The sequence below is a fragment of the Sabethes cyaneus genome, chromosome 2 (assembly GCF_943734655.1).
Source record: "Sabethes cyaneus chromosome 2, idSabCyanKW18_F2, whole genome shotgun sequence".
In the NCBI taxonomy this organism is placed as follows: Eukaryota; Metazoa; Arthropoda; class Insecta; order Diptera; family Culicidae; genus Sabethes; species Sabethes cyaneus.
The window spans coordinates 149879236-149903148 of NC_071354.1; the positions used below are offsets into that span (position 1 = coordinate 149879236).

At 39.7% G+C, this 23913-nt stretch overlaps 1 protein-coding gene across 2 annotated transcripts in view; it reads left to right on the forward strand.

Annotated features, from left to right (window-relative positions):
- Positions 1 to 23913, forward strand: part of LOC128738577 (phosphatase and actin regulator 4) — a 214853-nt gene that overhangs the window by 173278 nt on the left and 17662 nt on the right. For both annotated transcript variants that reach the window (XM_053833823.1, XM_053833824.1), the window contains exons 8-9: positions 20864 to 21109; positions 21319 to 21828. In XM_053833823.1, coding sequence (XP_053689798.1) covers positions 20864 to 21109; positions 21319 to 21828 — 756 coding nt within the window. The remainder of the gene's footprint in view (positions 1 to 20863; positions 21110 to 21318; positions 21829 to 23913) is intronic.

Genomic DNA, 23913 nt, shown 5'->3' on the forward strand with positions numbered 1-23913 from the left:
AGCTAGAGTTATATGTTTTTGTTTTTGTTTCGTTTTCACGAAGCAGTCACCTTTTAATATGTGATCCTTTTGTTTGATTTCTCAAGTAAAAAAAGACATTGACACATAGCGCGCATTCGAGAAATTCATCAGCAAGCAAACTTTGTAATCCTTGACCTGCTTTCTAGGACTGCGTTGTACCGAATCATCACGCAGCTGTTTGGAGTGTCTGTCAGGGAATAATCGCCAACAAGCATCTTGTGGTACGTACGGTCTTAAACGAAACGCGAAATGAGAATTAACCTCCAAACTCGTTATACTTCCAGTACATCTCTGCTCACCTATAAAATGAATTATGTACGTAGTAAACGCAAGTCGTTGGCACTGAATTCTCTTTTAGGACTTTGGCTTGTTGTTTTTTAGTGATAAATGACAGCTTTTTGTGCTACGATGCTATTGATATGTTTATTTTTTAAACAAAAAAGTTGCACCAAGCGTCTCTATTGCATCATCGCAACTCTATTTTTTTAATAATTGGTTCAAAAATTTTAAAATTTTTAGAAAGGTCTACAGACCAAAAAGGACAAAAATGCTATTTTTAGAACCACCTTCACTCACAGGAATGCACCTTAAGCACCAAATAAAAAAGTATACAGAGTTTGAACGAAAGCAAAGCACTTTTAAATTTCGATAGTACTGTTTTTCATGGAATTGCCGCAAAATAAATAATTTATAGCGCCAATGGTTACTTCAGTTGAGTTTAGTCAACATTCCTGATTAACCATTGTAGGAATTTGTAGGACGATTTGTAAGAATTTAACTCCTACAACTGTACATGCACTTTCAATCAAGGTTGCAACTTTGGTACCCAATATTCGAAAAAGATAAGAGTACTGATTCCTACTGACTGATGTCGATAGATAACAGTGTCTTGAAGGCTTGAAGCGAATTCACTTCAATTAATTTCGAACTTCTACGCTGTCTGATTAAAAACATATCCCTTTGTAGGATGCCATTAATTTCGAATGAAAAAAAGCACAGATTGTGAAACTTTTCAACGCTTCCTGTAGTTTCTCAGGCTCTGGTAGTTTTTTCGTTTCGGATTATTCTCCGTAACTTTGGTTGTATAATTAGGTTGCTGTCAGGTTGAGTAATGTATTTTGCCTTCCATATTGAGGAAAGGATAGAGAATCATCAAATTAAATGGATTTTTTCACATTGCTTGTAGAAGTTTGCCAATAAATTACTCAACAGAAGCGTAAGATGGCATATAGATGTCGCTACTAGTTACAAATCCCCACGATTTTGAGAAAAACATGATCATCATGTGTACGAATGTGACGAATGACACCTTCGTCTAGGTATTACGTTTAATCACTGTGACGATGAATTATTAGCTGTTTTCTGTAGCTGTTTTTTCTACCTCTTTTTATTGCAACAAAAATCGACCCAGTCTGCGGTGGTTTTAGCCTAAATCCACTTTCTCTCAAAACTGCCCATTATGACAGCGGTCACGATCCTCAAAGTAATTCTAATGGCCATAATGAAAACCGAACCGAACAGCCTGCAATAGCAGGTCTGGTGGTCATAAATAACCGCCGATATGGCTGTGTGCCACGCACCACAGACGTTTGTGCACAATGGCCAGAAGATTGTTGCTCATGAAAAGGCCGTTAACGACGAGGTACCTACCCCACTCCGGTGCTCCGGTGCTATTGGCTTTTCCCTTTGTATTATGCCTTTTTCCATTTGAAGAGATGCTTTCTTTTGTACTGCTTTGAAAGCTCAATGATTAGCGTTCAGAATAATTCTATGGCAAAGTGAGTCCAGGTTGTACAAAGCAATTGTGGATCATTGAAGTGTCAAGTGTAGCAATATTTGTTTGACTCGACTAATTAGAATACCCTTGGGAATGCTTTTATGAAATGTACAACTAAATATTCTCAAAAAAGTTGGGGAATATGCGTATCAGTTTTTCCTGTCTCTTTTGTTTCGCTTATTGCGTTCAATTTGGTTGACGGTGATATGTGTGCTCCTCCGCATTATCAAATTTGTTTACTTCCTTCATTCAAAACACACACATGGCGATCAAAGAGGAATAGAATTTCATTATTTTCACGTATAATGCGGTAGCTTTTCAAGGTTTTACCTCAATCCTCTCGACAATGTAGGTACGACGGGGATACCCGTCCGCATAATTCTTTCCTTGAATCGCACTCTCTGTGGACCTGGGGGATATAAAAAGTATATATTTTTTGCTACATTCTCCGCATTTCCCGCAAACACAGAAGAAGGTTGCAGCTCTAGCAACTGAAATCGGTGTATCTACGAGAGCATAAGCGAAATTTTTATTACTTGTTTAATGAAATGGTAAAATCTTTCCTGCCTGGTACATGGCTTTGTTAATAGAGGCACAAAGCGGTGTGAAAGCAAACACTTTAGAATGGAATGTTGTGTGTCAGCAATTGAATCTATAGAAGAGCCCTGCTTTTTCAGCGATTTCCTGCTCAATTTTTTCAGAAAATCTTGATCGATTTTCAAGTGCGTACTTTTGAAAAATTGCCAATGCAATAAGACATTTTTGGCACATTTGCCAATAAAACGTGTTTTACTAGCACAGACGTCAGTTTGATCACTATCAGTGCAGCTGCAGACAAACGTGCATCTGATTTTTTCGTTTTCTTTCGCCAAAACTTTGGTGCTATTTTCTCCACGATGCCTCTATTTCCGAAGCTTACTTACTAAACTAACTTTACTTTTTCGGGACAACCCGCTTATCTCATTAGTAGGTACCGAAGTTAGAAGTCTCCACGTTTGTCGGTCTTTGCCGCTCTTCAATCGCCCCTGACACACGCGCTATTCTAGTATCCTCGTCAACAACGCTCATTCAACGGATACGGATTCTGCCTCGTAGTTGTCGGCCTCTGTCGGAATCTCTGTTGAATATTGCTTTCACTAGTCTTTCATCCGGCATCGTTGCTAGATGGTCAGCCCACTGTAGCTTGTCGTGTTTTTAATGTTTCACAATATCCGTATCTTTATACACTTGGTATATTTCGTGATTCATGCGCCTGCGTCATACTGCTTCTAACATGCCGCCAAGAATTGATCGTAGGATCTTATGCTCAAAACGCCAAGAGCTCATCGACTACTCTTTTTCAACGTCCATGCTTCGTAGCCGTAAAGTAGGGTACGGGTGGGTATTTCCAACCCATTAAGCGGTAGCCTGAACAATATTCAGGAACTACGTTGAAATTATATTTATTCGAGACAAGATTTATATACCAGTTGATAGAATAATATTTACTGAATATCGGCGTGTATTTTGGTCTTAATAAAACGCTACTGAATTTGAGTTATAGTCGCGAGAAATGATGAAGTCGCTGCGGCTAAATTGAGCCCATTTTCTATAGTGGTTTCTGTGTTTTTTAAATCCAACAGGCCGAAATAGCTAGCACAGCGATTAAATGCTTTTCAAAAACAGATCAAAAGAGACAAGAAAAGAGAAACCGAAAAATAACTCCTCGCTATTGCCTACATTCCGGGCTCATTGAAGATAATTAGTTTTGCAGTGACAACAGCTTGCTGCTGGCGCTAGTGTATCACTGAATCGGTCATATACACTAGCGCCAGTTGTCACTCAAATACCAGATATGTCAGCACATATATTGGTAGTAGTGCAAGTAACGCACCATACGCTGGAATTAAAAACAAAATGCTGCTAACGGCTAGTGAATGAAAATTGATTTATATTTACATATCAGAGGTGAATTTTTGTGTTCTTCCGTGATAAAAAGAATAGCATATTCACAGCTGTTTAGTTTCTAGAATAAGTAAACGTGATCATAATTGTGAGTTTTCCAAACCATCACCAAGAGCGGATACGCGTAAGCGATTGCTGCTAGTTTTTTCAGCCTAGTTACGTGCTAGTGGAAAAACAGTGGTTTTGATGTTTATTAAATAAAATTAAGCAAACTACTTACATTTTTATGAAAATAGTTATAACACATTAAAGCCTATGAATGCTACATTCGCTTCAGTATTGTTATATAGCGGCAAAGTTTTTATTTGGGAAAGTGTAGCCAAAAAAGGTAAAGTATGCCGAAATTAGTAGCGTGATGGGAATACCCTCCCGTACCCTACCACAATCTTATCCGAGAATTAGCATCTTATAGTGCGCGAGTTTCGTACGGAGTTGCAGACTACGAGATTTTTTTTTCCTATATGGGCTCATCACTGCGACCAGTATGATTGATCTATCGTGATATCGCCCGAGAGTTATAGTAAACTAACATGAACTCCATTTCTTTTTGCTATAATCGCTATTAAGTGAGCGATATGCTTATTTAATTTTATACGTGCTTGTGTGTATTGGGTTTACTCTTCGTTTAAAGCTGTCTCTACTTTACCCACACGTTCCTAACTGCTAGTGTTATCCCATATTACAGCTGCCCTGGGGAGGCTTGAATGTGTTCCTCTGACCAGTACACTTAAGCTATAAGAGCTACTTTTGTACTGTCAATAGGCCTCATCGGGGTAATATAAAACTCAGCATGAAGGAAGGGGCCTTAGAATAAACCCCTGCTACCCTTATGGCTGCGGATTCTCACTTACGAGACGTTAGCTAGCTACGTAGCTCTGTTTGCAGTCGCTATCCGTCTTTTTACTTCGTGGCTCACATCACCACCGCAGTTCCAATACCCGAAGGGCTACCAGCCTTGTTGTTTCTTTCTTAAAATGCGTGTACACCTTTTCCATAGCTTTACGGTTAGCATCCGGTTAACCCATGCAGCATGTAGGATTTCGTGATGATGGGATCACTTCTCTGCATGCCTACCCTTCGATTAGAGCACCTTCCAATACAATGTTAAACAGTAAATTCGACAATCTGTCATCTTGCTTCAAACCATCTAACATCACAATCGAGTGCGATGACTCAGCTGCTCTTTTGATGCTTGATTTTGATTCATCAAGGGTAGCACGTATCAGCCTAGTCAGTTTTGTTGAAAACTCTAGCTCAAGCATATTCCGCGATAGTTCGTTTCGTTTAACTGAATCGTACGCCGTGTTGAAATCTATAACCAAATGGTGTGTCTACAAGTTAAAATCCCGGAATTTATTGGGGATTTATTGCAAGGTGAACATTTGGTCCATCGTGGAGCGTTTCTCTCGAAAACCGCACTGGTATTCACCAACAAAGCTTTCCTTAGTCTGTGAAACAGGATACGGAAGAGAATTTTGTATGCAGATTTGGGGAGAGTTATTCCTCGATAATTGTCACATTCGAACCGTTTTTTTTTGTAAATAGGGCTTTGAGACCATTGATTGATCATTTACCATTGACCGTTTTAAAAAAGCTTTTCGTATCGTGCCTGTAGAAGCGATCCTAGTGCTGGCATTTCAGGTTTCTCCTAGTTGCTCACCGATCCGAGCAACTCAGCAGCAACTCCTTTTCATGTTCAGTCGTATCTTCCTAGTTGGTTTGAGTACGTTGGAAAAACCGGAAGCGAATCTTGCTTGCTAAGAAATTGCGGTCTGAATCGACGTTTGATAACCGGTAGGACCGATAAATGACTAGAAAATACATACCGTCAGTGCCTCGCGTAGCTGTAGGCATAAATGAGACCCGTTAGTGATGCTCAGCCTCTTATCCAGGAACTACTACCCTACCTCCTCGTGGTACTAGCTGGGATACGAGCAACCTTAGTGGAGAGGAGTTCGTCTGCCGACAAGGAAGAAGGCACTTATGCTTCCACTGAATGTTGGCAAAAGAAATAGCTTTGCAGGCCGTAAGCGCCTGTCTTCAGGTTAAGGCCGGTTCATGACGGTTATTTCACTGCACGGTGCATCGTCGTTTCTTTAGTAGGTATGAGGCTTTAGCCTGGGTTGGGAGTGGCGTACAACAGCGACTTATACGGAGCGGGTAGCTGACTTATGAAACGCTGTGTTTCTCCAGCTACAAATGGCAGATTTCCCTGCGAGACTAGACATTGCAGTCCTAGTAAGGCGATAATCTTAAAAAAACTTTTACTACGAACAATTTAGGAAACAAACCATAACGGAACAATCGGTATGAACTCATTTCGCAAACTTCTACCGGCCGAGAGCCCTACTAGCACGGTTGTTATAAAATTGTTGTAGTAACCGATATATGACTAATTTCAGTCGTAACTCGGTTGCTTCAACTAAATGGACTTATGGTGTGCTACTTGGGAGCCGAGGTGGCTCTTGCCGTAAGAAATCCTCTCCATTGTACTCGATCCTGGACTACTCGTCGCCAATTCGTTGCGCCATCTAGCACGTTGGCCCCCTCTATTCCTTGTGTCGATGGGGTTCTTAAAGAGAATTGATTTCACTGCATAGTCGTCCGGCATCCTTGTGATATTGTCGGCCAAGTAGTGCGTGTAACTCGTGGTTCACACGCCTACGTCATACTCCGTTATCTGTTTGACTCCGCCGAAAATAATTCGCAATATCTTTCGTTCAAATGCAGCAAGTATACGTATGTCTTCCGTAAGCCAAGTAATTGTCTCCCGTAGAGGGCTACCGGTCTGATTAGTATTTTGTACATCGTTAGCTTTGTGCGGCAGCGTATGCTCCTTGATCGAAGCGTTTTGCGGAGGGAAAAGTATTTCCAGATTGAATGCGTCATTGAATCTCCTTACTAGTATTATTGTCAGTGGTGACCAAAGATCTCAAGTATACGTACTATTCAACCGCATCATCAACCTCATCAAAATCTAGGTCACCGCCGTCAATAGTCACTGTTCATGATGGGAGGCAAACGTTGCTTTCTCTGGAGCCTCCTCCTACCATATATTTGGTTTTCCCAATCCTCCTAGCCTCCGTTTTTAGTCTGGCATGAAATTAAATAACATACAGGATAATCCATTCCCTTGCCGCAACGCTCTGCGCGAATCGAAGGGACTCGAGGGACTCGAAACGCGCACGTAGTACATCACTCGCTCCAGGATAGCTTTGGTCAGCCGAGTCAGGTTGCCCGGAAAGCCGTACTCGTGCATTATATGACATAACTGTATCGTAGGCTGCCCTGAAATCCACGAAAGTATAATGCACGTTGTACTCCCGACATTTCTGAAGGATTTGTCGGAGAGTAAAAATTTGATCCGTGGGCCCCCATAAAGGCGGGCACGGGCCCCCATAAAGCCCGCCTGATACTGATCTATGAATTCTCTTGCTATTGGGAATAGACGACGCAACAAAATCTGGGAGAGCATCTTGTTGGTGACGAGTGTAATTCCGCGGTAATTTCAGCAATCTAGACGTTGTATAAGGGATTGACTACATGGCTACTTCCTTATTGCTAATATAAATTAGATTTTATAGAAATATCCATCCATTATCCATTTTGTAAATGACATGAAAACTCATGATTTTATAATACATTGAAATTTGACCAATATACAATAATTTTTATTGTTTAGAAAGAATCCAATAATATTTTCATACCATTTATTCTTCTCGTTTTTGCTTTAATATGCTGGGTCTTAGTCATTTTTTATATAAAAATGTTTTATGTATGATTTATAGTACGAAAACTAATGTTTGTTTTACAAACTCTTGCTGTTTTCTACGACGAAGTATTCGTAAAATCAATCCTGAATATTTCGTAAACATAAACGAAGATGTATCCATACGAATCATTGTATTGTTGTTGCAGTTGAAAACCGTAATAATGAACATGCGACATTCGGTTTTATTCTTGTTCTGTGTGTCGCAACTACGTCGCACGTGATACGCTGTTATCGCACATTGATACAACGCACCACGTGCGTCTTAGTTGCGACACACAGAACAATAATAACACCGAATGTCGCACGTCGATTATTACAGTTTTCAACTGCAACAGCGCAATATTTAAAAAAATGCTTCGTGCATTATATGAATGTTATAAAAGCTTATGATAAAAATAGTATAATACTGACACCTATCGGAAAATAGTAACAAACGTAACGGGAGTCGAAGTTCCATATTAAGCAGGTCATAATCACTAGGATTTTTTTTTCTTACATATAATCTTCGTAGCCCGATCTCGATAACGAAACCAGACAATAATCGTGCATCAAATGCGTTCTGGTGCAAAATGTGCTACGAATGTGTTCTCGTACTAAATATGAATCAACAGGAACAACAACATTTGCGGTACAAAATAAGTCTATAAATGTTTTTAACTGGTATGATTTTTTTATCAGATACGAGTATAGTTGTATGATTATAATTTTTTTGGGAAAAATAAGAAATAAAGAACTTCCGTAAAAATAATTACGGTGTTTTCTGGTTTTGAATTTAGCGTGCTTCAAAATGGCGCATACGTATATGTATGCTGTCAATAAAATGCCGTTTTCCCAGAACCATTTCTTGTTAGCCAAATTATGCCATGGAAAAGCGCTGAAAATAATCGGAAGTAACATCGGTTGTCCTTTCCTCTGACTGACTGTTAGTCGTTTCCTGAAATTTCGAAACATTCTATTCGGTTTACTTGGGCCGAAAATTATTCGCCCTCTTCTTAGTGTATAGAAGCGCTATACGACAAATAATTACAATGCTGTGAGGACACATGGTCTCTCTGGCGCGTTCCGCTCGGACGCCACAGAGATGTTGCACATCCGTTCAGCTGAGCTTAATTAATCATCGTTGACTACGCGAGGCGGGGGACTATCAGGGAAGTACATGCCTTGATCTTGAACGCGCCTTTTCAATTTCACGACCGGGTAGATATGCATATGCGACCGATTGTATGTGCCTTCGAATACAATGATAAATGAATCGCTGCCAGGAAATAGTAGATGATTATAAATTTGATTTTATTGAAAATTGTTGACAGTGCATGTTTCTCACAGCTTCTAAAATTTCTAATCAGTACTTATTGAACTTACTACTCAATCAATCCCTACCATTTACAGCGGACAAAATGGAACCTAGATTATTAAAGAGTTCAATAATTTCTGAGACATTCGTCATTCATCGTTCGTCACCAACATTGTGATTTATTATGGACACAAGAGACAGAAAAACGAAAAGACTCACTGTCGCCTCATAATCCAGTAGGCGTCGTCTGCTTTCCGTGGACTCAAAGTGCAGATATCAATTGTCGCTACGGTGCAGACAAGCCACGCACACCCATTGGCACCGTATTAGCAAATCATATCGGCGCAGTAAATTACCATTTCGTGGGCACGAAAATGGTCGTAAACATAGGGTGTAGCACGCACAGAACGTACGGTACGGATGAGACACCGTCGTCAAGGTCGTCAATAAGCTGGAAATGAATTGCCCTGCTGGCGGGATGGCTCGGCTCTGCTGAGATGATGAGATGTTGACGAAAACCGGATGGATCAAAACACAGACGGTTGTAAATATTGGCAAAAGCATTTTTCATTGATCCGAGTCGAAATTAAAAACATCAGCATGAAAAAAACACCTTCCGCTAGACACTAAACGTTTATACGACTGTAAACATTACATTTATTCACTTGGAACCGGGCGTCTGCATTACGATCATGCCGATAATCACCATGCGTCCCCAGCGTCATCACCACCGCGCGGTGCGGCGCAGAAGCCATCATAACAATGACGCCAAGATCATTATTAGTGAACGGAACCGCGAGTAGAAAGATGACGATTAACAGATCTTTTGTTTCTAGTTCGTTTGGCGTTCAGCCCACGAGCTCTTCCGAATTTTACGAGCCAAAAATAAAGTAAAGCAAACAGTAATTAAAATTTAAATACTTGAGCGAACGCGCGAATGCCCCTTTTGGGCTGGCACATGTTTGACTGTAGAATATAAGCGAAAAGTAAGCACATTTAGCGTACAGTACGTGCTGCGGTCGGATTCTTGGGAAAATGTTTATAATTAAACGGCGGTATAGGTAGTTTATTTCAGCGCAAAAGTTTTTGTTCTGCCGACGGCATCGACCAATTTGTTTTTTGTCATTATATCCTTCACGAGAACTATCAATCTCAGAGAAATCTGACTTTTATATACGACATTCTTGATAGGAGCTTTTTGCCTCTTTCATGAATTCACAACTATTCTCTAGAAATACAAACCAATTGCTTTTGCGTACCACTCTGAAAATAAAACGTATTTTGTGCTCTCTCACTAGGATATAAAATTTGACTCCTTGAATTCCTGGTACTCGAAAATGACGGCGTAATCGATTATTTTCATTTATTTATTTACGTGGGCGTAGAACGCAAACACATCTTCGGCGTCATTTGATCGTTATTGGATATGCCGGCGTGGCGTGGGCAACTGGCTAAACTGGAAGTTTGCTATCCCTCTAACCACATCAACGAAAATTTACCTTAAATAATCAGCCCAAAATAGCAGTAATAATTTTAATGATCGAATACATATGTGCAGGTTTATGTGTAAAGTAAGTCAATAAGCATAACATTTTATCGTAAAACTGATATTATTCTCTGTTTCGAACACCGGAGTTAATGAAAAGAACAAATATGAATAATGCATCGTTGAATGCAGCTGCTCTACACGTATATGATATCGTTCGATTGAAATTCAAAAATATCCAACACTTATGTTATGAAACGCGAGATTGACAACAGTGTGACCTTCGATTTTCCACCACCACCGGTGGTAGCACGGAATCATCTGCTAGGACTACATTTACTAGAGCAAACACGAAGAAATGGATCGTTAATTTTGATAGATTGAAACCGATAACGACAGCCGGAACGATTATGGTAACGACGTTCGGCTTCAGTAACCAAATCAAATACCTACTACATACCCAGGTGCTCCCCGGAACGGATGGATCGCGGGTGTACGGAAAATCAATCAAATTCCAGCGATTTATCGTCTTCCAAGTCGGTCGGTATGGGTCTGCAACAAATGACAGTCCCTTGAGCAGAACGAAGTCCTCGCGTCCGTCGCTTGCCGTATTATTCAACAGTGAGTCCACGCCGGGCTGCCGTTCGCCGGGCAGGAAAATGAAAGTGACAAAACGTTTCAGTCGCTCCCGTTGACATTAAATCCCACCGAGCAAAGCCGTAAAGGAAAAAATAACGGCATTACAATAAGGTTTTGCACGGGCGAGCATAACCTCGCTTTTTTGACGTCTTTCAGTGGTTTGTTTACATCGACTTAGAATGCGGGTTAAAATGATTAAAGTGAATATTGTTAAGGGCGTCTGCGGCAGGTCAGAAAAGCACAAAAACTGCCATTCCGAGTAGTTTGGAGGGTGACACTGCTGGATAATACGCTTTCAAAACGTTTAATTCCAATTTATGCATATCGCGTTCGCCTAACAAATAATAAACAAACCACGAGTAGATGTCAAATGGGTGAATTGCGTTCATTTCGGTTCATTCGTGACGTCACCTTGCAAAACCTTATATACTCAGCTGTGCTGTGTGACACATGGATTTGACGCGACGTACAAAATTGGATGTCTTCGATAAATCAAGTTTTGATGGAACGCGAGTAAGGTGCGACAGTCGGCAACTGGGGCAGCGCCAATAAAGGAAAAACGAATGTCCTGCATCGTGTGCAGGCCTGTGCATGTTTGTTGTTATTCAATGCTGGGTGAGCTCGCGGGTGGGTCGCAATAAGAATAACTGCCACATCATCGGGTACGTACGTGACAAGCAACTGTCACCGATGCGCTTCGGAATGTTCCACAAAAAAGGTTTCGTGCAGGATTTCGGAATTCATACAAAAATGTTGATAGATTGATGGTAAATCGCTGGAAGTTGTGATCAGTCATGTGAAAAATAACACTAGACGACACGATTTTCGCCACTGATTGAAATTCTGAACAAAATATTCTGGAGCGAAAATTTTCAACAGTTTTCCAAGTAGATATCCAATATCCCAAAGCAGATATACCAATTCGAAATGTCATAATAATTCGCGAAAAGTATCGCAAACTAATATCAAACAATCTTCGGATGATCATGCAAAAAGTTAAAGCGACAAGGTCCATCACTTTGTAGCTGACAGACATGGTAAATTTATTTAACTTTTGTTTCTCAGGGACAGCTGCCTTTTTCTGATTTCGGTGGTACTTTCCTCTATACAGATTTCTACTTTGAAGCTGCTGCTAACAAATAAAAGCATCATGGGACACGAACCGAATCAAATTAAAATAGAGAAAGTTGTATGTTTGTTATATATGTAGTAATTTATCGAAACACAACCATGTTGGTTCTCCCGTGTGTTTTAGCCAACCTTTCAGCTCTTGCCGCTGTTGAGAGCAAATTGAAAATTCGGTCAAACTGCACAGTTTCGGGTTATCATCCAATTTCAAGTCTCAACAAAACAGGGCTGAAAGCTTCAAAGATGGAACAGAAATGTTTATGTAATCATACATAAACATTTGCATCGTTCCATTCATATATTCACCGGCTGCTAGCTAGCGGCACTCTGCAGTATACTCAGACATATATTGGAAGATGATTTCTCGAAGCAAAAAAAGTGTTTTTATAGTCAAAACCGCTTCGCTTCCTCTGTGAAAATTTTGCTGAATGACGCCCGGATATCAGTGTTTTTCATGATACACATTCCGACTGATCGTTTGCGGATCTAATTTGGAATTGGTTTCCTTCTCCGAACTGAGCTTCCTGGTTCGAATATTTCTTTCTATTCAACTTACCTCACTTCATTCATACATCTGCCACCGTACAGTTTCGCAAGGACATAGCGTTAGTTGAATAAAGATTGAATCTTAGTAAAGCATGAAATTGCCAGTAAAAGGTTGTCAGATTCTATCTTTCTCACAACCACCGCAGGGTTTCACTGTTAAATCTTCTGTAAACATTTGACCCAACACTGGACGACTCTCATCAAGTTTATTGAACCACGCGTCTCCATTGAATGCGAACTAATGGAGCCTCACGGTTATCTGTGAATAATTAACGAACTTTCGAATGTCATCCAGTCTTCGCTGTTACCTCCAATCTTAGTATTATGCAACTCAATTCTTTTTCGACAGTTAATTTTAATTCGGATTCAAAAGATTACAAAAATTTACACGTCATCAGCTAATTTTGAATTGAATTATATTTTAACGTCGAAAAGGCCCCAAAAATTACTACTAAGAATCTTGAAGCAATGGCAATTGCCATCGGAAATTCCAATTTTTCCAATTAGGCAATAATGGCGAAATCCTGTTTCGCTTTCGTTCATTCACCGAATAAGCGCTGCTCCTGACAAAGGGTGTGCACTTTCATCAGCCAGCAGCAGCAATCAGCAAACAGGCAGGCGGGCCCTTGCCGATTTATTGTTGCTTCCAGCAATATCGAGTGTTGATGAAACTTCAACATCAGAAAGTTATCGACACAATGCGGTAGACTTGCTGTCGCTATGCATAATACATAAAGCAAAACAGCACAGAAGGAAGCAGCAGCAACACGAAAAAAAATATTCTATTCCATTCGAGGGGAAACAGTTTTGATGGAAAAACTACCGTCGAAGAATCTCATTCTTTTAGTATGCTTTCGAGCTTTTCGGAATAAGAAAAGCATGAATTGAGAAATTTAATGGATTTTTTGTTGACCATGTTGGGAAGTTGTTTGATTTCTAGATGCATGATGTAACATAACATGGAAAAACACGGTGAATTGCTATCTTAAAGATATTTGAGATAAATTATCGTCTCTAACAGCACTTTATTGTTTAGGTAGCTAAGGACGAAGAAATCCCAATTAATCGATCATTTCAAATATACAGCTTGCTTGCTTTTGCCAAAAGAATTTCCCAGTGTCCTCTTGAAATGTGTAAAATTATAAGCAAAATTTGTGGAATTTTCTTTTACGTTTTCATCGTAAACGATTAAAATTCCGCCCCCCAGTCTGAGAATGTGCAACCTGCTTGCGCCAAATGGAATCCATTTTCCCTCCCCGGGGCGACCTGAATACTATGGATCAACAGCTTATACCGTTCTCAACTACAGAAAATGAATCATGCTATTCTCGCTGAAAACACTACAGAAAACCTTGCTTGCGGTCCGCGGAATTCTTCGAATGAGCAGGCGCCAGCTGCTAGCGTGTGCGTGTGTATTTGGACAGTAAGTGGGTCTGTCATATCGCGGATTTATTTCATTTTCCGAACAGACGACAGCTAGTAGTAGCTATAGCGTACGATGAGATTTTCTTGAAATGGTGCGAACTTGCAACGGGTATCATTCACAGCTTTAATTACCGTATCAAAGCACCGTAGTAAAAATTTTACAGCGACACAGTCAGTCGTTTTTACTACATTTTGTTTATCCGAAAAATATTATGTTACTTCACAAAAAAATATTGAAACCGATTTTAACGTGACATTTTTCACGGTAAACAAGCATTAAAAACATTCGTTTGTTATGTTTCCATCGTTTGAAGATCATAGCGATCTTTTTTTTGTAATTTTTTAAACAATCTGGACATTTTTGATGAACGAAACTGGTGAATGGTTTCGAAATAAAATGAAGGTAGAAACAAAACACCATGCGTCTTCATTGCATTATCGAAACTTTATTTCCTTAAAATATTGTACACATATAAACTATACTGCCGCTACTAGCATAACAGTCCCATTTATATAAGAAACTACATAGAAAATGTGGGACTGCGAGTAGCGGCACTCGGAATTTTGAATGTTTAATGTGTGTTATGTGGAAAATTCTCAGGTTAAAAAAAATGAAAATCGGGGGTCTATTTGGCCCATGAAAACACGAAAATATCAAACATTTTTTCATCATTTTTACAAATACACTGATGCTTAGAAAGGTCATCAAAATCTTTCGAAATTAAAGATATTAATTTTTCAGAAAAAGTCTGAAAACAAAACAATTTGGGTCCAAAACATTCTAAAAATGTCCAAGGATACAGATTTGTCAACAGTTACTGCTCTCCATTCTATCGTAAGTAAAAGAGAAAAAACTTTTGAAGCCAAAGAAATCTTACTAGCAGCATTTCTGGATATAGAAGGAGCATTTGATAATGCTAGCTATATCTCAACAGAAAATGCAATGAAAATAAATGGTTTTGCAAACTGCTTGGTTGAGTGGATTGTTGAAATGCTGTCGAAACGAGAGATTCATTAAAAGTTATACAGTAATCCCCCCAATAAGGACGCTAATAGGGACCGCGTTAATGGAAACCGTGTTAATGGAGTCTATGTAGCATATGGGAATTGACTTAATTGGTTCCAACACGGAATAACTCGTGATCCTGACCATATAGGCGGTTGGTGTCTTCGACAAAGTTGTTCAGTACATCAACGGGTTTTCAGTAGATTATAGTATTGCGGAATTATCTCACTACGTGGCGCTAGCGTATACGTAATATTTTTGTATAGGCTGTATCTCGCACTGCAGGCTATCTAGAAAGTTGCGGCCTTCGGGAAGGTTGCTCAAATGACTGCCACCTTCAAGATGGCATGGAAAAAAGCGCAGAACTGACTCACTACGTGGCGCTAGTGTATATGTAATCCTCTTATGCAGGCTGTATCTCACGCTGCTGACTATCTAGCAAGTTACGGTCTTCGAGAAGGTTATTCATATGACTGAGACCTTCAAGAAGGATGGACAATATTGCAGAATTATCTCACTATGTGGCGCTAGCATATATGTAACATTCTTGTATAGGCTGTATCTTGCGCTGTTGACTGTCTGAAAAGTTGCGGTCTTCGAGAAGGTTATTCATATGACTGCCACCTTAAAGATGGTATGGAAAATATTGCAGAATTGTCTCACTACGTGGCGCTAGTGTACATTTAATCCGCTTAGGCAGGCTGTATCTCGCGCTGCTGGCTATCTAGTAAGTTGTGGCCTTCGAGAAAGTTATTGCAGAATTGTCTCACTACGTGGCGCTAGTGTATATGTAATCTTCTTGTGAAGGCTTTATATTGCGCTGCAGTGAATACAAAATATCTGTTAAAACCATGCAACCAATTCACATTCTAATAATAAGTTTAATAAAGCTTATACAAAGCTTATTGTAAAAAAATTTATGCCCTTCTAGCACAGTTGTTATAAACTAGTTGTGGTAACCGATTAATGACTGATTTCAGTCATAAATAGGTTGCAGCAACCAGAAGTGACAAAAGTGTGCTACTTGCGTGTCCTGGTTTGGAAATTTTTTTGAAGAGGGGAAAAAAGAGGGGAAGAAAAAGATAATAACATCAGACTTTCAAACAAACTAAACAAAAAAGAAAAAAACCAGTGTTTATTTTTCCATATATTAAAAATTAAATACAAAAATTTTGTACAGTACTTAAATTTTTGTTGAAACCTAACAAACCAAAATTTTTCGACTCATCCTGGTAAGCATCCTGGTAGAGATGAACCAGTTTGATAATAGTGGTTCAACGGTAACCACGAAATAGTATCGTGATCTAATCATCTTTTAAAAATGGCAGTTTAGGTCCCTACAACTTTTTTACATGGAACGCATCTGCTCACCGACGTGCCCAGAGGTGGGGCTCCACAATAGCAAATCAATGCTGACCTTTATGTTTATGCTATTATTTTCAGCATGCGTGTTTTTAGAAGAAACTCGTATATCCCCCACAGTCCTCGCAAAAATAATCCATCGGGTTAGTCTACCATCTATCCGTAAATGCTACTTCCTAAATGGCCAGAAAAATCCCAGCGTCATTTGAATAATCTTCTCGAAAACCGCAACTTGGTATACAGTCAGCAGCGCGTGATACAGCCTGCTTAAGAAGATTACATATATGCTAGCGCCACGTAGTGAGGTAATTCTGTAGTATTTTCCATCGCTTCTTGAAGGTCTCAGTCATACGAATAACCTTCTCGAAGACCGCAGCTTGCTATATAGTCAGCAGCGCGTGATACAACCTGCTTAAGAAGATTACATATATGCTAGCGCTACGTAGTGAGGCAATTCTGCACTTTTTTCCATCCCTTAAAGGTCTCAGTCATATGGATAACCTTCTTGAAGACCGCAGTTTACTATATAGTTAGCAGTGCGAGATACAGCCTCCATAAAAAGATTGCAAATATGCTAGCGCCACATAGTGAGTCAGTTCTGCAATATTTTCTATCCCTTCTTGAAGGTCGCAGTCATGAATAACCTTCCCGAAGACCGCAGCTTGCTATATAGTCAGCAGCGCGAGATACAGCCTGTTTAAGAAGATTACATATATGCTAGCGCTACGTAGTGAGACAATTCTGTAATATTTTCCATCCCTTCTTGAAGGCCTCAGTCATATGAATAACCTTCCCGAAGATCGCAACTTTTTAGATAGCCTGCAGGGCAAAAGACAGCCTAGTTAAGAATATTACATATACACTAGCGCCACGTAGTGAAGCAATTCTGCAATATTTTTCATACCATCTTGAAGGTGGCAGTTTTATGAATAACCTTCCCGAAGACCGCAACTTTCCAGACAATCAGCAGCGCAAGATACAGCCTGCTTAAGAAGATTACATATATGCCAGCGCCACGTAGTGAGGCAATTCTGCAATATTTTCCATCCCTTCTTGAAGGTCGCAGTCATATGAATAACCTTCTCGAAGACCGCAACTTGCTAGATAGTCAGCAGCGTGAGATACAGCCTGCTTAAGAGGATTACATATACACTAGCGCCACGTAGTGAGTCAGTTCTGCGCTTTTTTCCATGCCATCTTGAAGGTGGCAGTCATTTGAGCAACCTTTCCGAAGGCCGCAACATTCTAGATAACCTGCAGCGCGAGATACAGCCTATACAAAAATATTACATATACGCTAGCGCCACGTTGTGAGACAATTCCGCAATACTATAATCCAATGAAAACCCGTTGATGTACTGAACAACTTTGTCGAAGACACTAACCGTCTATTAGGTCAGGATCACGAGTTATTCCATGTTGGAACCAATTAGGTCAATTCCCATATGCTACGTAGACTCCAATAAGGACGTTCGACCGCGTTAATGGAATCACTCGAGACCGTCCTTAATGGAAACGTCCTTATTCGAGACCGCGTTATTCGGGGGACTGCTGTAGCTGTTAAAGGTTGCCCACAAGGGGTAGTTTTATCTCCACTTCTTTGGTCGTTGGTGGTAGATGACCTTTTGAAAAACCTGGAATTGCTAGGCTTTGAAGTGATTGGTTTTGCAGACGACGTCGTCATTATAATCCGTGGCAAATTTGATACAACAGTCACAGAACGAATGTAAACAGCATTAGGTTTTACCCTTTCATGGTGCAAAAAAGAAGGACTGAATTTAAATCCTAGTAAGACCACAATTTACAAAAAGAAGTAAAGCCAACTTCATAACTTTGCACTTAGACCAAACTCCTCTACCGTTTTCTACAGAAGCTAAGTGTCTTGGAATTAATCTAGATAAAAAACTCAACTGGAATACATATATCGAACAAGTGATCAACAAAGCTACTAGTGCTTTTTGGGCATGTAAAAGAATGTTCGGTAAAAGATGGGGTCTAAGGTCTAAAATGATCATTGGATTTACTCGACTATAGTGAAACCTAGAATCACATATGCAGTATTAGTTTGGTGGCCGAAAACGAAACAAAAAACGATTCAAATTAAACTTGCAAAGCTGCAAATGCTCGCTACTATCGCTATAACAGGAGCAATGGGTACTACTCCGTCTAAAGCCCTAGATGCTCTATTAAATCTGCTACCATTATCTCATGTCATTCAACCAGATGCCGTTAAAAACGCAATTACGCAATAACAGACGAACTAAAGATCTTTTCAGTGGTGATCTAAAAGGCCTCCTAGGTATCTTAAAGGAATTTGAAATTAATCCTCTTATTTTTCAAGCTGAAGATCTAATAGAGAAAAAATACGATTTTGACCATTTATTTAGCATCCACGAACCAGATCGTAGTGAATGGGAACGAGAGGGCCCCTATGTCAGAGAAAATCCGTTGCTTGCACTTCTAAATTCTAAAATATGTCTTTTATTAACCATATTCTGCCATTATCTGCCACAGCTCATTTCGTTTGACTGAATCGTACGCCGCCTTAAAGTCCTCCAACAGATGACAAGTCTACAAGTTGTACTCCCGGGAGGCTAAACATCTGAACTCTCGTAGAGCAACCCTCATCAAAAACCAGTTTTTATCCGTATTTGTCATGCTTTGCCTTACTGCTACTCTTAACAATAACTTAAAACTACTTTAAACAATAACTAACATAAGAAATGATGCCCATCATCAAGTTCTAATGTTCCTCCTCATGTCTCCAAAGCGTTGCCGATTTGTGCTTTGCGTTTTTTGCACTATGTCACCTTTTTATCGATTGATGACATACGTAAGGGGTCGTGTAGAAGTTCAATATTTATTTCGTTACAAATTGGACACTAAGTTCTTCTAACGAAGTTAGTTGGATGAGTTAGTGATGGTCAAAAAACTTTCTGATTTTATCGGTGAATGTTTCCATAAGTTGATTTGGAAACTAAATAAAGAAAAATAAATTTCTTCAAAACCTAATGTGAACGTCTCATGCTGTAGGTATGTTATGAGTCAGCAGGGGATTGACAAGCTGCCGGTTTTTCGTTTTTTCGGCTTCAATTAAATCTCGGAATTGATCAGTTGATGTTTGTGTGATTGTTACTGAACATTCTTGTATTCAATATACCTTCCATGAAAGCAGTTTTTTCTAGCATTAGTACCGCATCTTGTTGTTTAATTGACTTAGATTAATCTCTCATTCTATTTGTCAACCATAAATCACCCCGGAATGTGATTGATTTGAGAAAATTGCTTAGGACTTAACTGGCTGAACTAATGACTATAAAACGGCTTCCAGACTACTTTCTGCTTTTACTCCTAGTTAGTTGAGAGAAATTTTCATAATTATTCAAATGACACTTACTTACACTTGCGGATGCGGAAGCAGTCTTTTCCTCGTTTTCTGTCACTTTTCCAACTTTATGTGATTTTCTACTGGCAGGCAGCACATGTGCGGTTCACGTTTTCTGGCGGAACTGTGCGATATAGTTTACGAGCGAACTTTAACTTTATGTCGGCTTAAAAAGCTTCTAAATAGAGTGCCACAGCCTAGCTATGGCTCAAGCAGTTTCTTTTGGCGGTACGAAACGAAAGCTTTAAACCTCCGGGGAAAAAACGATAGATAGAGTTATTATTTCCGCACATTCTTAGGGAAGTATGTGTGTATGTGCTTTGTCACACAACAAGGTGGCACAGGAGAGATACAAACTTTTAAGGATTGCCACTACTTGTTTAACATTTGCGGAGAAACTTTGCCATATCGAAGAAAATGTTGAGAAAGGATGGATTGGTTTTTTGCCTTTATGTTTTGTATTGCCTCCGTGCTGACACAAAGTTTGGCATATTCCTAGAAAATAATCATGTAAAGTTGACACTTGAATGATTTCAAACCGAAGCAGATTTAGGTCAATACTGTGTGGTACAGCACATAACGCATGTAAGGTTTTCTTTTCAAATTAGTGCCGTTAAAACAAATATAGAATATGTAGAATCAGCACAAATAATTTATGCAACAACAAAATTTTGTGCAAAGCTAACAGCTCAAAATTTATGATGTACTGAACACAGCTGTGACATCCTAGCTCCAGAAATATTAGATAGCTCTAACACCTTTGCTATCGTTAGTTATTAAGCCCATAGACATATTCTCTGTATAAAACAACCAAAAAGCTTGCCAAATAACCGTAGAGTGTACGTCCGTACTGTTTGTTTGAGTCGCTTTAGATACATTGTTCCCCTTTTCTTTTTTTCTTCCCTAACTACCCGTAACTTGCGCACCTCCAAAATGCACTACAACCCGTAACACAACTACCACCTTTGCCACCGCGTACGTCATCATAAACTTCAAAACCCAATGCAAAACCCGGCAACGGCCAACCCCACTAACCTGCGGACTAAACTCGTTCACTTCGTGCCACTTGGTGATGCAGAGCCTCGGAAAGAAAAGACTGAAGTTCAAAGTGGTGCAAATGGTTCATGTATCGACCAGTCCTGTTCGGTGTCGAGTTCGTTGCATCCGCCAAGTGCGTGTGGCGGTCAACATGGCCCGGCCACAATTGAAGGCAGTATTCAGCCGCCATCAAACCAATTGATGGTACAATCCAAGCCAGAACGTCCCAACACACTCGGCCCGACCAAGCTGTCCCGCAGGATAATCTGCTACCACAGCGATGGTTGTAAGTATTTATTGGACTAGTTGTATAATTTGCTTTTTCCCTTATCCAACAATTTTTGGTTTCGAACTTAAAGTTTAGATATTCTAAAGCGCAACTTCTAGTGTGTAGCTTGCTTTTCTGCTCTCAGACTTGTTCGTAGTGATGCTCTCAAAAAAACTATATTTTCTGGCTGCATTTTACTCAATCACTATTTTATACCTCTATTGCAGTTCAAGATAATCAACGGAAGACACCACCGCCATCGAACGAGAACCCATCTAACCAGCAGCAGCTGCAACAGTCGTCCCATCAAGCATTGCAGCTGCAACATCAGCAGCACCAGCAGTCTGCTCTAGCGGCTGCAGCTGCTGCCGCAGCAGTTGCCCAGCAACAGCAGCAACAGCAGTCCCAACTTCCTACGCAAGCTGCTCTGTCAGCTGCCGCGGCAGCTGTTGCCCAGCAGCATCAGCAGGCGCTCCAGCAGCAATCACAACATGGCGGTCATCCACACCATCACCATCTTTCGAATCACATCATGCTGTCGGAGCTGCCGGAGCCTCCGATTCCGGTGTCGGAGATCGGGCCCATTCCGCCGCCGCCGATGTTCTCAACACCAAGTCCGACCATGATCGGCGGACGACCGCATGGCCCTAACGTGCATTCCACTACTACTTGTAGCAATAATAGTATTAGCACGAGTAATATTATACCGTTAGATATGAACGATTACGATTACGATGGTAAGTACAATAAGCATGTGCTTCGAGCTTTTATTCCTTGGACAGAAATGGTACACTTGTTCCTTTGAGAAATTTTGGCAGAGGATTTCCCCCAAAAACATTAGAACTAATAACTGTGCGCTTTTGAGCCATCCAGACGCATGATCAACTGTCACTCTAGATCTGGACCAATAATATAAACCCAATAAATGCTGTACATTGTGCTGCTTGATGAGGATTACAGTTATGTGTGTGTGGTAGCGTTTATATCATAATTCTTTAGCTCTGTGTGTGAGTTTGACATTAAGCACATAGTCGCAACAATTCCCACTTGGACAATGCCATATATATTTAGTTAACGAAAAGAAAGTTTTCTAATTCCCAGCACACGGAATAACACAGACAGCTTGCTTTACCTTAATCGAGGAACCAACAGTATAACAAACCGCAACATTGAAAAACTTTTCCTACGTATAGCCTGATAACATTTCTTGAAAGTCGCTTCATATAGTCTTATTTAGTGTCAATAGAAGCAAGAAAAAACGGTTGAATCGATGGTGTCATTCCTGCCTGGGATGCTTGAAAGTAGCCATTTGCTATCCTTAAAATCTGTTAGAAGCTGATAAGTGCTAGTGAAAGTGAAACTTTCTTTGTGTTCGCTACCGTTATTGGTTTGATGGCGCTAATAAGTTCACAATTTCCTTTTATACAAACTTATTTTTCCTTCACTTTTTATGGCTTTTCAATCTGTCATTCAAATCAGAACATATATTTCAATTCTCTCGGACGTTTCGGCTGTTTATTTTGTCCTTTTCAAGATCAATAAACTGTCGAAAGGTCAGAGAGAATTAAAGAATTAGGTTTCTGATTTCCGTAACAGTCTGAAAAGTTGGGTAAAACCAAAAAAACACAAAAGTTAACATTCGTTATGGTGAAAATTTATAAGACACTATAATAGCCCATCATTGTAAAATTAAAGCCTAAATGAGACCAAAATATTTTGCTGGACGCAAAGTCCAGCAATATGGTTACAGTTTTTTTTTGCGCAGTCCTTGCGCAGTCCTTGCGCAGTCAACATGTTAAAATATACATTCCAATGCAAAAAAAAATTCTTTGTCTCAATATCTTCAAATACCGCTGGGCTGAGTTAAATCTTTTGATGGCAAAAGAAAAATATTTTTTAAAAGATTTCAATGGTGTGGTCCTTGCGCACGGCACGTGTCTGTTTCTAGCAGTTTTGACCAATTAAAGAGTATTTTACTTACTTTTCTTGAAGTACGGAGATGTATTAATCAATAACTCTAGAGCCCCCTGGGTTGAAACAATTTTTTTTCGCCAAAAGAAAGCTATTTTTAGTGGATTCCGATACCAGAGTATTTAATTTCGGCAGAAATAGCTATTTTGTCTTAATTTTCTAAGTTAACGTCGCAAAAAATAGGGTAACATGATATTTATTTGGCCAAAATTACAAGAAACAAACAAGTGCTGTGAACAAATACCAAATTATTGAAATGCATATAAAAATGTCTTTCTTTTGATGAAAAAAAAAACTTAGACCACTGGAATTTAAAGATATTCACTTTTACATTAATAAAAATTAGCGTTTATTTGCCCAAAGCATCAAGAAACAACTATGTGTCGTAAAAAAACTCATTGTCATTGGTTGTTATATGAAAATATTAATTGCACTAAAAGTACTAAATTTATTTTATTTGGCCAGAATCCGGAGTTATAGACTACATCTTTTCATGTCGAGAAAACTGGACTCATCAAATACCTTTCTTTTGGCAAAAATTGCTAAAAAGAAGCTAGAAACAGACGCGGGTCATGAACCAGCACCACATCATTGGAATCCTTACAAAAATAACTTTCTTTTTTCGTCAAAATATTGAACCTACTTCAGTGGCATATTGAGATATAGAGATAAAGGGACTACTGCCGCTACTCGCATAACAGTCCCTTTTATATAGGAAACTCCATAGAAAATATGACTGTTATGAGAGAAGCGGCAGACTAGTTTATTCAAAAATCCCCTCTGTAAAAGTATGGTGTTTGGGGGCCAGTCCCGGGGCGAAGTGGTTAGCATTCACGCCTCTCACGCCGAGG